This window comes from Bufo bufo, chromosome 11, assembly GCF_905171765.1.
Source record: "Bufo bufo chromosome 11, aBufBuf1.1, whole genome shotgun sequence".
NCBI lineage: Eukaryota > Metazoa > Chordata > Amphibia > Anura > Bufonidae > Bufo > Bufo bufo.
The window spans coordinates 35,702,354-35,717,943 of NC_053399.1; the positions used below are offsets into that span (position 1 = coordinate 35,702,354).

Here is a 15,590-nt window from a genome sequence, read left to right on the forward strand (position 1 = left end):
GATTTTCAGCGGCCGTTTGTGGGTTAACATGACGTGGCATCCAGAGGCGGACTGGGAACTTAAAGTGGCCCTGGAAAAAATACTAAGTGGCCCCGTTTTGTAGTTGGGTCCAAATGAATGGAAGGCAGGTACAGCAATACCATATTGTAGCACATTATAACACCCCAACAGAGCCAAATACCACAGTCCATCACAAAATACTGCCAGCAGAACAAAATACATCCCCCAAAAAATTCCACTAGCCGGCCATGAGGAGGGCTCAGGCGGCACCCTGGGCATCGACCCACCAGGAAATTTCCCTGTACGGTCAATCTGGACAATCTGCCCCTGCCGGCATTCCAGCTCCATACACTGAGGGGCACATTGTTTCATTCAGATTACTTTATTCCAAAAAAAGTTACAACAGAATATTCTGGCCTCTTTCTAGTGAATCTCCCCGTATCTGTTATGTTCTATCAATCTAAAGGCCTTCTAATTATCAAAAACTGTGATAATTAGCAGGACTGTGGAGTTGGAGTCAGTTTTGCGTGGTCAGGGTATGGAAAAATACAATAGTCTGAGTCCGATTCAGAGGTCTGACCAATAATTATCACCAGTACAATAATAAGGTTATCCAGAAAAGTTATTTGAGGGCCACATTGTAGAAACACAGGCATAAGGCTGGTTGTCTCTATGGAGTTCATACATGCAGCCAGAACGGATGGGCTGCTAGGATTTTTCAGTTTCTCACTTTTTTTTTTTTTTGTATTTCGCTCAGATTATATTTTTTGTACCATAAATTACAGGATAAAATTGAATGGGCAAGTGATTCAATGTTCCTCTGTCCATCTACTGTCCTACCAAGTCTGTTCTGCTTAAACAAAGAACAATTACTCAATTCATGGTAATATTTCCCCTTGTGCCCTCCACAATTCTTCACTGTCACAGCTCGAGTTATGTCACAAACAGATGATTGTTAGGAGCTTTTGCTGTGCGTCTCCTTGTTAGGCAAATTTTTTTTTTTATTACCAGAATTTGGCAGTGAACAGCGCATGAAATCTAGTTTTACCTCAATCTATGTGTTTCAAGTGGCTTGAAATTCCCAGTTATACAGTTTACACTAGATTTAAGAGTTGTTAAGTGGACAGGAGCGACTTGTGTTAACTCCGTTGATAATATTTAGGTCTTGCGAAGAATTATTGGGATTGAAGCTTACTTTGGAGAAGTAAATCTGTTCTAACCGCAATTTTTTTTAATAAATATACATTTATAAGAGAAAAAGAATGAAAAGACAACCCCAAAAACATGCCATGTTTCCCATTGGTAAAAGAGTTATGGTCCTTTTATATGGGCCGATAATCTGGACAGTTGGATATGAGCACTTGTAAAAGGTTCTCTGGTTCATCAGGGATCTGCTGCCCGGAAGCAATGAAACTCTATGAGAAGAAGCAATCGTTGTAGTGATTGCTCCTCCCATACAGTGGAGAGGATTTCTCATGTAAATGCAACTCTCATCTCCCTGACGATCAGGCAATTATAGGGAATGTTTGGTTTGTTCCCAATAATTGCCTGCTAAATTGGTCTGGTCCATGTAAATGGACCTTTGGGGTATGGCCCCAAGTTCAGTTTTTTTTTATACAGTTTTGGAAGCCACATTTAGGTGTGAATTATGAAAGAAGAGGAAGAATGAAGGGCAGATACAACGTCTCCAAAAAATTTGAACAAGTGACTAAGGTTAAAGAAGTTCTCAGGGAATTTGATTGATTTGATAGGTCATCAATATCAGATCGGAAGGGGTCCTACTCCCATATGAAAAGGCATGGTCCTCTGTGGGCACTGCGACCTCTTCCTAGGCCATATGATGTCCTATCAATCGGTCATATGGCCTAGGCACAGTCCAGTCTCATTCAAGCGGCTTCCTCAATGCTGGGAGTCAGACTCCTACCAATCTCATATGAAAATCCCAGAAAACCTCTTTATATATTTATAGAACTTTTTTCAGATTTTTTTTTTTTTTTGTGGATTCTTGATAGGGATTATATTATTATTTACCTGGTGTTTTTGCTCATACACTTGTAGGTTTTTGTCAAGCAGTCCTGGGTTACTGTGGTTGTAGTGTACATTGATTGCATAAGTGTATGTTCATGCAGTAGATAGTTAATTGCGTTCACCTTGTTGAGGATCCTTACACACACTTAAAGGGGTTGTCCAGCCTTAATGCAGATGTGAACAGACTCCAAGAATCAGCCTTGCTTGCAAAAACAGAATCCATGAATGGAGAAATTCATATTATTGTCCATTTTGTTCCTTTTTTTTTCCAAAGGGGTTATCCCAAGATTATTGTAAAAAATTATAATCGGGCATCATATAGTACATGATAATCCCTATCTAACAAAGCTAGGACCCGCCCTGTACCTCACATGGATCCAGAGACCTCCTCACTCTACTCTGCTAGATTTATATCAAGCTGACAGCTCAAGGGGAGTGTCTTTTCTGCTGCAGCTTAGGGGGCGTGTCTCAGCTCTCCCTATCACAGCTTAGGGGGCGTGCCTCAGCTCTCCCTATCACAGCTCAGGAGGCAGTTGAAGGATGAAACGGAGCATGTGCGGCCATCTCAGTGAGCAGGTCAAAGAAAAAAAAAAAGAACAAACAGCAGGTGGCGCTATACAGATACATTTTATTGAATAACTCTGTGGCTATACAAATTTTTTTTGTACATGCAATTACAAAAGTATTCAGATCCTGGTGCTGGTTTGTAAACTGTTGAATATTTTTCGTGAGACAACCCCTTTAAGTTTTCTTTTGTTTTAGTAGCGAAAGTTTTATTTCCTTAATGCCCTCTGGCCATGTGAACCAATACAATTAAATTAGTAAAGCCGCATCTCGAGTTTGTAAAAGTTATTATCCAGTCTTTCACACAGCATTTTTATTATGTTAGATGGAGTAAACTTAATAGTTGAAGGGAATAGAAATAAATTACATTAAAGAGGATTTCTAATGAGGTAATTTAAAAGTCAGAATCAATGTGGCCGCTCTTCCTCTTGTCGCGTTGCGGAAAATGGCCACTGCAGCTGAATAGAAAAATAGCAGTATCTCCAAGTAAAAACATAATTACAATACTGTAGCTATGGCTGTAACCTCTTAGGCTGGCGCTTGTCTTTTCCACTTACTAATAGGCTAGTTGGGCCCTATTACTTTCTATTGCAGCACTTTTTATGTAGGATTATTCATCATTCATTGTGCTAACTAAGTGAAATGAATAGCCTGATCTTGGGAGGAACGGTTTTACATAAGGACTGAAAATCTCTTAGATTCAGGTATCTCCGGGAAATATGTTCTTAGAGGTTTTTTTTTTTGCATTGCACAGTCAAAGATGACTCACACATTTTAAGTTTTATTTTTTTGGTCTTTTTTTTATGTCTGACTGCACATTTTCAAGGATTTATTCTGCACCGTGTAAGATTTACATACATGAGTCTCTAAGCCCTCTAATGATGAGGCTTGCGACGGCAGGGCTGGAGCAGCTAGCATCAAGAAGAGTCTTTACCTTGCAGGAACTTGAGTTACTCCTCTGCTTGCTCAATTATCTCCTCAGTGAAAGCTCAAGATATGTTGTGTTAGCAAAAGATGTAAAACTCTGTGCACATATCATTACTCTATCTGGGCTAGGGAATCCGAAATTCAACCATGATGTAACTCGTTTGCATGCAGGTTATCTTCGTTCTTTGTGCAGCCATTGACCTAATTTAAAAAATGAGCCAGTGGTCCCTACCTTACCCGTTAGATGTGAATGTCATCTAATTTGCAATTGAATTCAGAAAATTATTATTTCGCCTACAGTTCCATCACTTGTGCCACAAAATGTCCATCTGACAAGGACAGACTCGGGCTTAATTTTAGAATGGGAAGACGTTCCACCAGATCTACAAAACTACAGTCTGCAGGGATACAGAGTGCAATGGGAGCAGGACAATATAACACAGGTCAGAAATGTCCCCCCCATTATTGTGTGTTTTTATGAAAGTATACCTCCCGTTTTAATAAAAATAAAAAAATACAAAGACTACCAATCTTGAGTTATGGTATTTGACTTGACTTCTGAGGAAGCATTCATTGCAGGAGCCTTGCAGTATGGCGATTATCTTCAAGGGGGTGTCCACTTTGAATGATCCCTACTTGTTAAAAAGGTCCCTTGACAATGGGCAGATCACCCCAGTGATTAGCTGTAATCAGTGGTTTCCTACGGATCGTGAGTTTGTGGTGACATTACGGAAGCATGCCCTATTTTTGTCTGTGATTATGAATCATTTACCCACATTATAGTCTATGGGTCCATGGAAAGTACGGATGCAACACAGATTCCCTGGGTGTTTGGTCCATGCCTTTTATAAACCATTGGTAGGAAATGCTCTGGAGGGGTTCTCCAGGCTTTGAGGTGCAGGTTTAAAAATGTGGAATATGTTTCGTGACACAACCCCTTTTAGGATACAGTCAATGAGGATTGCAGAAATCAATGCAGGTGTTACATGAAGAACACCATTCTGATGTATGGAACTGATTGTTAGTTTAAAAAATTTCTACAACAAATCTGCCATGTATGAACACACCCTAAATTGTCCTAGTATGAGGATCCTATAATCCAGAATGTTTTCTTATGGTTACTAATCTATGACATAATAAGGTTTTATGGGATGTGAGTCAACAGTTCCATCCTTCTTCCATCACGGAATGGTTCATTGGACTGTTTGTTTCTCAGAAGCTGATTGTTTCTTCCACTATTTACAGGGGGAACTGATTGTTCAAGGAAATCAAGTCAACCTGACTTTCTGGGATCCTCAGAAAGACTTAACTGTGAGGGTCTGTGTGGCAAATTCTGCTGGGTGTGGACCTTGGAGTGACTTGGTTCTTGTTGCCTCCAAAGAAAAGCCTGGTGAGTAAGCCAAAGTCTAGATCAGGGTTCCCAACTATTGTCCTCAAGTACCCCCCTTCCCCCATAAGGCACTGCACATGCGCTGGGAGCAGCACATACGTGCACATTGGTGCTGATGTCCGATGGTTTAATCTGCCTAATTTATGTTCAGCAGGATTTTTACCACTGCGCACCCTAAATGGCCATTGATGAAGGGTTGTGTGAACAATTCTGTCTATCAGCGGTCTTCATCACTTACATTGGGGACGGCCAATGGAACTAGCGTACCCTACTGTAAGTGAATGGAGGCCAGAGATGGACGGGACTGGTCACATGACCCTCAATCAGAAACCATTTTGGCATTGGCATGCCAGAAAGCTGTGGCCGGGTTTGGGGTGGCCCCGGACACCGTTGAGGTGTCACCACATGTTGCTGCTCTCCGGAAGGGATGGTAAGACGTGGTGCACCCCAATGGGAAATAAGTCCAGAGAGTCAGGGTCTGCAGTAAGCCAGGGTGCTTCTTTACTGGAGGAATTCAGGTACAAAACAATATAGGCTTCTCAATCAAAGCCCTAACAGTCTCTCAGTATTCATTACCCCTTTCCACAGAGCCATGTAAATACAGTGATAATGAACAGGATATATATCACAACATGTATATAAAATGCAGTTACACAGCATTAAACAGTGCAAGTTAACGCTTTTAGGTTAAATAAAGTAAGAAGTTTTAACTTTGCATAGGGGAAATAGGCAAATGTCCAAAAATGTCAAAATGTCAAAGTACTCCCTGCTCCAGGACACTACAGAACCTCTTAGTAAACATAAATTAGGTCACTGGACATCAGTGCTGATGGTTTAATAACATCTGTTACTAGCTGCATATATGTGCTGTTCCCAGCACATTTGCAGCTAGTAATATATAGTGACCAACCCCTTTGAGGGTGCGTGCACAATCTGTTACAGAAATCCCAAATACATAGCTTGTGGATAGGTCATCAATATAACAAAAGTGGACAACCCCTTTAAATGGTGCCATTAGAAAGTGCTACTTGTCCCGCAAAAAAGAAGCTTCCATACTGCTATGTGAACTGAAAAATTAAAAAGTTATGGCTCTGGAAAGGCAGGGAGTAAAGCAAAGGGAGGGAGAACACTCTGTGAGCTCTGAACTTGCAGCTCCACAAGTCAGAAAGAAGGCAATATATATGCAATATAAGTAATAGTATTGTAAAAATACACCTCTGCGCTCCAGTATGTGCAAATCTTATGTTATATCCTGCTGACACTAGCAGGATGCTGCTGCTGGATATAGGTTCCAGTCCCCCTGATAGGGCTGGCAATAGAATAGAATTATATATGTGTGTATTAATGGTATATCCGCGCAGGCTCTTATTAGTTCATTCAGGCAGTGTATATTACTTCCTCACAAGTTCCTTTCAGTTCGCATAACTTTCCTACCTTACAATGTTGAGGAACAAGGAACTACAACAATGTAAGGTAGAAAAGTTATGCGATTGTACATGTGAACTGAAAGGAACTTGTGAGGAAGTAATATACACTGCCTGAATTAACTAATAAAAGCCTGCGCGGATATACCAATATAAGTAATAGCAGCAATTCATGAAGCAGTTCATTGTCAACTTCTCTAACTACACAGATATAGATCTAAAAATCATTTTCTTCCATGACAAAGGTGCACATTCCCCTGCTAGATTTAACTTTAGAGAAATTAGAATAATAATGCAAATTTAACTTTGTTTGAGAAATTGATTGCTAATTTGCTATAGTTACTTTACAGTAATTTATTTTTTGGATGGTAATGTGCGACGCACGGCAGCAACAAGGGGTCCCTTTTAGGATGAGATAACTGTTTTGTGACGCCAGTTTCAATGAAGTAACAACGGGAGAGAGTCCCTTTAAGAAATGGTGTTGGTACCCAGGTGTAGGAATGGCAGAGTGGTATTGGGTGGCTTATAATGTCCCTTAATGTTTTGTGCACGTGTCATGGTGCTCCTACCTGGATACGCTGGAACCCCAGGCGTTGTTGTCCGAAGCAGACAAATAGAGGGTAGTTGAATTAGAGCATGGAGAAATAAATTGAGTCCAAACCTTGTGATGAAGTTCAATAAGAGCTTTACTTGAATAAACGTTTCTCCAACAGTTTTAGGCTTTGTCTTGGTTCCCAGCAGGCTTTAGCATTAACTCTGCTACATCTGTTGCTCTCTGGCTCTGCTGTGCTGACAGGCTGACTGAATAACTTTGCTTTAGCTGTCCGCTGCAACCTCTCTCTTTGTAGTCTGACTCTAGCTTAATCCAGGGAACTTTTCCTCCTGGCTTCCGAGGCTCCAAGCAGGGGCTAACACATACAGCAGAGCTGAAGGTGCTCTGGCTGGCTTGAGGAAGGCACGTCCAACAGGGACGTGCACCTGCTTCACACCCTCCCTTGGCAGGGGGTAACTGCAGCTGACCCTAACTAACTAGTCTCCTCCCTTCCTTAGAGAGAGGGTTAGAATGGAAAGAAGCCATGCTTGCTGCCACCTTCTGGTGAACCAGGTAAATTGCATGAACAATAACAGTTACAAGAAATAAATATGCACAGTGTTTAGGACCTGAAATAAATATACATGATGACATGAGGTTATACAATAAAGACAGTAGCGGGGTGCAGAAGTGGTAATGCCACTCCTGGGTGTTACAAATGCAGCCTGTCCTTAGTAACTAGTCGGTCTCAGATTTCTGAAGTTTTTATGTCAAGGCCTTATTGATGCAGAGCTTGGGACTGAGAAGTAGTATGACAGCTAGACAGTATTAAATTCATGCTTTTCTCTTGCTTTTTGGGAAAATAGGTATTCAGATGCAGTACCTATTTTAAACCTAGCTGGCTTTTAAGAATAAGATGTCTTGTGTGCACGTGAAGATTAATACTATATATGGTCTGTGTGTGACTTGTATATGGGATATTTACCAGGTTTCCCCTCTGCAGGCTACATCTCTGAGCTATTAGACTGAGACTGCAGCCATGATGTTTCCTATACGCAGCACGCCCAGAGAAGAGTGTGCTCCCGTCTCTCTCTCTCTGTAGTGCACCCTCGGAAGCAGCGGCATCATCAAGGACATTATGTAGCAGTATCGAGCAGTGTAGCTGCTATGCAGCACTGGGGTGAGATAGAAATGTACTAGAGCCAGCAGCAGCATCTCTGTGTGTTTCTGCTTCTCTCTCACCCTGCAGCAGCTTCCAGTGATCACCCCTCACCTCTTTATAGACTTCTCTGGGCAGCATGTGACCTGATCCCTCAGCAAGCCAATAATTTATCATGTCTCTCAGTGCAAATCTTAGCAGTGAATTGAGCTTAAATGATCAGTGCAGGAGGAGTAGTGTCTCATAGGTGGAGAAAGAGGCCTTTTTTTTTTTTAGAAAGTTTATATTATAAAGTTTCTTATAATCAAATTTACTATGGATTTATGTAGTGCTTCCTAAATTGATAGTGTCTTTGTGCACGTTATTATTTAGTACTCGTGCAATAATGCCAAAGCACAGATAGTAGTTATAGGCCTAGCCTCTTATTACTTTTACATTCTTCATATTACCACGCAACTTTTTTTTATCATGATATACAGTTTGCAAAGTGAAGTTAAGTCACAGAAACAACTATTGGGTGGTAATTAAGAAAACTAATTGTTCATATTTTGTTTAAAATTCCATATATATGCTGTGATTGGCGCATCGTGTAGCAATTCATGTGCAAAACAAAGGGTTAACCTAATTGTTGGCCATTATCATCCCCAGGCAGCATAGCTTCCATTAATGGAACTCTGCGCAGTTAGCCACTAATGGTTTAATTATTTTTCATCTTAAGACAAATGAGTTGTGATTGTCCCTTTTTCCCTTTTAAGTCCATTCTGAACAGCTAGCACTCATTTAAATTGGAAGATTGCATAAGCCGTGCGTGATGCATTTTCCAAAAATAACTCTTTGGCAGTCTGCTGGGCTTTTTTACTTCCTTTGTGCCCGATTTGGCTGCCAATCGGTATCCGTATTCGCTCACAAAGCTGAACTCATAGATGCACCTGCAGCTTCTATTTCTAGAACCATTTGTGATTATGCAAAATTTTGAGTGGGCAACTGATTTTTCTGCCACGTTCAGCTTGGTGCCTCCTTTTTAGACATCTTTTTTGATGTTTTCCAAAATGCTCTTGTGTAAATCTCCGCCTTTCCCAAATTCTCTTTGCATTCAGTCCGGCTCCCCCGCAATACATCATCTTGTCTTTTGCTCATACTTTTTAGATTACTTCAAAAACTAAAATGCCTACAGCCTCTGAAGTCTGCAGTAAACTGTACAAAAGACTAATGTGTGTGTATATCAACTCCCGTAGTATCCAGAATAGATTTCTGGCCTAAGTTCCATTCATTAATTCTGATTATACATGATTTCAATTCAGTGGCTACTGAGACTCCTGCAGAATAGCCCTTTGTCATATATCACTCTCATAGCTGCTTGTCTACCTGTCTTACTATCTGACCATTTAGCTTGGTATAGCAGTAAATTGTACATTTATAGTGTAAGGTGCGTATACACGGCGGCACGGCCCATGAGGACAGTTACATTGGGAGGGAATGGCACAGGCACAGTTTTCTACCAACAACACTAACTGGACTGTTTCAGAGTAACAGAACTTTGGAGGGTAGACCGACAGATTTTAGTGAAAACAGTCTTCTTGGCGCAGAGGCACAGATTCTTGTACGGTTGCAGTTACCAGCTCACTGCCCCCTCACTGCCTGTAGTAATGTTGGGGTCTCTAAGTTATATATCTGTCGTAGGCATTGGCAGATTGGCCCTGGAAAAAAAAAAATTCTAACTGACAGAAGACAGGCCAAAACAAGTAGGCGGAAACAACTGAAGTAGGCCGGGCCTGCAATACTGTAGTGCAGCGCAGAATATCGACCCAGCAGAACCAAATGCCACAGGACACCACAAAATACTTCCGCCCTCATCACAGTATTCAACTGTATCACCATCATTAGGACAGTAATACAGTTGAGTTCAGGAAGACACTTGCGGCCGTTGAGCATCAGATCATTATGTACCTGTCCTGCGGCCATCAAGAGGGCTTGAGTGGCCCCCTGGGCATCAGCCCACCGGGAAATTTCCCTTTAAGGTCTATGCTTTACTCTTCCCTGTTGCAGGGAGTATTGTACTCTCTCACAGAGCCTTTGTAAGACCTGCAGTTATACCAGATTCCCTCCAGCAGCTACCACATAAGGAAAGTCTATTGGGCTGTCAACCCACAACACCAACAGTCAGGGCTCCCTTAAAAGAAGCTGTGGCTTGATGAACCAACCTTTTCTGGCTTAAATAGGCACTGATCTGGCAGCCAGCATCCAACTCCTCCTCACCCATTGGATGGGAGGGACATCCCTTATATAAATCCTGCCACATGGGAAACATGGCATCCTCACACCAATCTGGGTCAATTACTGAATTGGTCCCGACTCCCCACCAATCATGGCACCTGAGGCTCGACTTCTCCAGCACTATGTTGGTCAAGGTACTACCTGGTGCTCTACAGAGCCACCATGCTTTCCAATAAAGTGCCATGGTCCAAATGTGCATCAGTGATACCCCCCCCCCCCCCCCCCAATCTAGAGGCAGAGTACAGTATATATTTATATGAGCATATATACAGCAGCTATGCTATAATAAAACACATGTGCTTACTAGGGATCCTGCACTGCATAAAAAGCAGGGTGCTGTCAGCAGTTTATATAGCAGATGTCAGAATCTAACCTGTACTCCAGCTATACATTCCTCCCAATTGGCAGTATGTGTTTAGCAATGAAGTGGGAAAAAATAAAGCTGGGGATTAAATCGGAAAATATCCTAAAATAACTTTTTAGGAACTAGGCATCCATTTGGACCTGTGTACAAATAATCACTAAATAGCAATAAAAGAAAATGAAAAAATTGCTCAATTAAAAAATCAAGAAAAACAAATCACCACTGATAATATGCAAACCTGCTATATTGCACTCGTAGGTCAGCAAAGACGCCCACATACAAGAATGTCTTGGGTCCCTCTGGTTTTGGGTATCCTTACTGCCTTAGTGACGGTTGTGGCTATGACCTTGATCTTTCTGCGGAAAAGAAGAAAAGAAACAAGATTTGGGTGAGAAAACAGTCAATGTATGATAATGTGTAATTGATTTTCAAAAAGCCAATTTGTGATTACTAAGATATTGTTGGATAGATTGGTGTATGTTATATGCAGGATGCCCTCTATTATTTGACGTCTAGTACAAATTGACCCTATACTTCTTCACTGTGGACCTTTATAAACCTTCCCAGGGCTTCCCCTGAGCACTGCTACAAGGAACATAGTCAACCGGGGTTGGACTGACCACCAGAGTACTACAGGATCCTACAGTTCACCTAAGCTTTTACGCATTAGCTCATCAGACCTCAGAGGTCCATCAGAAGACCACCACATTTGGAGCTGGCATTGGAACTAATCACTTGCCACTAGTTTCTATTTTTATATTTTTTTTTTATTCAGAACTAACCTATTAGAGCATACCTTATGTGTCTACGAAGATGGCAACAATATTGCTGTGGGGAGCCCAAGAAATCTTGGTGGAACACTGTGGTCAACCTTCATTTATTGCAAGTGGGGAAGCTTCTTGTCCTCCAGTATAGAAGAATAGTTTTTTTTCGATAGGACCAGCATAAGGACTGTTTTCAATTAAATTATTATGGCAAAATTGGATGACTGTAACAAGATGATATTTTGTTTAAACCTGGAACTGTAGTATTATTACTAGGAAATGCAAATAATATATGGTTTATGACTCACTTTTTGGCTGAATGCTTTGGCTGAATTTAGTCCGGCCTTCCCATATATTTCTTTGCAGTTGTACAGCTATTTAGCATATGTTAATCAATACTTACTACAGGCTTACAAAAAGGTAAAATATGTAACTATGTATCTCGAATAGACAATTCAGTTTTCCGTCTCTTTTCATTACTTTTTTATAGACACATGTTTGGCTCAATGCTTGGTCGGGGTGGTCCAGTCATCCAGTTTACTGCAGCCAGGTCTTTTAACAGGAGGGGAACTGAGGTCTTGGAGGCTACATGTAAGTCAAGATGCATATTTTAGTGATCAGTATGTCATATATTTCTCTGTAATGGAGATATTGTAGCCTAAAATATTTGCAACAAAATAAAGTCATGAATACTACTCAAAATACATTTTGGTAGAAAACATCTACTGCAAACACCTTCATGTTCTACAAAGCCAGACTACTATGAGCACAAGTTCTGAGTTGTACAAAGCCATACTAGTCCTCATACTCATTAGTGTATTGTCAGCTGAACTCGCTGAGAATGGTAGGTTTGACAAACAACCTAATGTTTATGGGGAGCTCCAACTCTCCCCGACAGATGTCGGAGGAGACAGAAGGATCGGGCAAAATTAATTTCCAAATGTGTAAGCCCAGCCTTATAAGACACCCATAGAAGTTTAAGGGCCTTACTGTATCTCCAAGTGCTTCCTGATTTAATATGTGCATTTCACCTACATAATGCCGTACCATACAGGAGCACCATATGGCTGTTCTGCACTACATGCTGTGTACAGTGCTGTGCTCTGGTGAAGCTTCTCTGTCTAATAATTATAATAGAATGAGTCTACAAACCATCAGTGATGTTATTAATATTTGCATAAAATTAATACGTTTGTGTGTTTTTCCTCTGTTTATAGTGGATAGCGTCGGCATTAGTGATGAGCTAAAATCCAAGCTTACAGATGTCCTCATTCAGCAGCAGCAATTTACTTTAGGGCGTACGCTGGGAAAAGGTAATGAGTAAAATTTGCTCTAATGTAATACGATATTGTTACTGATAGGGTGCAGATGTCTTTCTTTCAGGAATTTAAGCAAATGAGATCTCTTCCAGGAGGAAGAAAACTGTCTCTAAGCGCCACCTGTAGGTGGCTACCCTGTAATTCAATGGGTGGCACTAGACAGTTTTTTTTTTTAGGATAGCTCATTTACAGACTTTTCCCAGGGAGCGTTGCCTGTAAGACTCCCTCCACCACCTGGATCTCCACAAGGAGAACCAGTGCCCCAAGAGTTAGGGGCCTCTATGTTCATAGATTGACGCTGGTTATGATGTGTTTTATATATATTTTTTATTTTTTTTTACCCACCGAAATGTCATAACCCATGTAACCCACAGGAGAGTTTGGCTCTGTCAGGGAAGCTCAGTTGAAGACAGAAGACGGGTCACTGCAGAAGGTTGCTGTGAAGATGCTGAAGAGTGAGTATAAGATAATTCACATTTATTTTCATGAAACATATCAGTTAAACGTTTTTGAGCAATGTTAATTTTTTTACCATTTGGTGCACACGGTGGTACCCTTATCTTATCATACAATTAGGAAGATTAAATTAAGCTAAGGTGGCCATACAAGATTTTGATCAGGTCGAGAGTCAGTTGTATGAAGGGAAAGATTTTTCACTTCTAATAGAAAGAGGAAGAAGAAGACATCTGCTAAACTACCAAAGGTTTATCATTTACCGTCGTTTTCTGAGACATCTGGCATCATATGGCAAGCTAAACATAATTTTTTGCCAGTTTTTTTTGTGTTTTATTTATTTATTTCATTTATGTTCTGCTCCATCCCCTACTTGGTTTCGGGTTATTTCAGTATATAATTCAATTCTGCAAGTAGTGGGAACAGCAATGTCTGTCTTTCTAAAGGCCCCTTTACACTGCTCAATTGAGCAAACGATTGTCGGGAAGTAATTGTTCCGTCCCGACAATCGCCTGCTCGTCAGTGAAGGTGAGGGCTGTAATTACATGCAGCGATCACCTCCACAGTATTGAGAGGAGGGATGGCTAAAGCCATAGCTAATCCCCAGACAGAATCATTGTTTGCTGGCAGTAGACTGCTGTTCAGACGGCATGATCTGCTGCCAGCAAACGATGATTTAGGTAACTGCACCAACAATCCTATTACCCCATGAACAAGCTTTTTCGCTCGTTTATCGGGTAATTGGCGGCCCCTTTACACTGGCGGATTGATACATTTTTAATTACATGCAATTACGAAAGTATTCAGATCCAGATCCATGGGACAACCCCTTTAAGATAAAGTATAATCCAAACAGTAAAGATAAGCAAATCTGTGAACATTTGCTTTACGGTCTTTTACCAATAAATGAATTCCATATTGCAGAGCAATATACAAACCGGATTCCAAAAAAGTTGGGACACTAAACAAATTGTGAATAAAAACTGAATGCAATGATGTGGAGATGGCAAATGTCAATATTTTATTTGTAATAGAACGTAGATGACGGATCAAACGTTTAATCCGAGTAAATGTATAATTTTAAAGGAAAAATACGTTGATTCCAATTTTCACGGTGTCAACAAATCCCAAAAAAGTTGGGACAAGTAGCAATAAGAGGCTGGAAAAAGTAAATTTGAGCATAACGAAGAGCTGGAAGACCAATTCCCACAATGTTGCGCAGAAAGATAGTGGAGCAATATCAGAAAGGTGTTACCCAGCGAAAAATTGCAAAGACTTTGCATCTATCATCATCAACTGTGCATAACATCATCCGAAGATTCAGAGAATCTGGAACAATCTCTGTGCGTAAGGGTCAAGGCCGTAAAACCATACTGGATGCCCGTGATCTCCGGGCCCTTAAACGACACTGCACCACAAACAGGAATGCTACTGTAAAGGAAATCACAGAATGGGCTCAGGAATACTTCCAGAAACCATTGTCAGTGAACACAATCCACCGTGCCATCCGCCGTTGCCAGCTGAAACTCTACAGTGCAAAGAAGAAGCCATTTCTAAGCAAGATCCACAAGCTCAGGCGTTTTCACTGGGCCAGGGATCATTTAAAATGGAGTGTGGCAAAATGGAAGACTATTCTGTGGTCAGACGAGTCACGATTCGAAGTTCTTTTTGGAAATCTGGGACGCCATGTCATCCGGACCAAAGAGGACAAGGACAACCCAAGTTGTTATCAACGCTCAGTTCAGAAGCCTGCATCTCTGATGGTATGGGGTTGCATGAGTGCGTGTGGCATGGGCAGCTTGCATGTCTGGAAAGGCACCATCAATGCAGAAAAATATATTCAGGTTCTAGAACAACATCTGCTCCCATCCAGACGTCATCTCTTTCAGGGAAGACCCTGCATTTTTCAACAAGATAATGCCAGACCACATTCTGCATCAATCACAACATCATGGCTGCGTAGGAGAAGGATCCGGGTACTGAAATGGCCAGTCTGCAGTCCAGATCTTTCACCTATAGAGAACATTTGGCGCATCATAAAGAGGAAGGTGCAACAAAGAAGGCCCAAGACGATTGAACAGTTAGAGGCCTGTATTAGACAAGAATGGGAGAGCATTCCTATTTCTAAACTTGAGAAACTGGTCTCCTCGGTCCCCAGACGTCTGTTGAGTGTTGTAAGAAGAAGGGGAGATGACACACAGTGGTGAAAATGGCCTTGTCCCAACTTTTTGGGGATTTGTTGACGCCATGAAATTCTGATTCAACATATTTTTCCCTTAAAATGGTACATTTTCTCAGTTTAAACTTTTGTTCCGTGATTTATGTTCTATTCTGAATAAAATATTAGAAGTTGGCACCTCCACATTATTGCATTCAGTTTTTATTCACGATT

General features: G+C 41.1%; 1 protein-coding gene across 2 annotated transcripts in view; it reads left to right on the forward strand.

Annotated features, from left to right (window-relative positions):
* Positions 1-15,590, forward strand: part of TYRO3 (TYRO3 protein tyrosine kinase) — a 141,536-nt gene that overhangs the window by 89,772 nt on the left and 36,174 nt on the right. For both annotated transcript variants that reach the window (XR_005774813.1, XM_040411726.1), the window contains exons 8-13: positions 3,820-3,962; positions 4,765-4,909; positions 10,921-11,050; positions 11,917-12,017; positions 12,644-12,739; positions 13,120-13,200. Coding sequence is in view for 1 of the 2 variants with exons in the window: in XM_040411726.1 (XP_040267660.1) it covers positions 3,820-3,962; positions 4,765-4,909; positions 10,921-11,050; positions 11,917-12,017; positions 12,644-12,739; positions 13,120-13,200 (696 nt within the window). In the remaining variant the exon portion in view is untranslated. The remainder of the gene's footprint in view (positions 1-3,819; positions 3,963-4,764; positions 4,910-10,920; positions 11,051-11,916; positions 12,018-12,643; positions 12,740-13,119; positions 13,201-15,590) is intronic.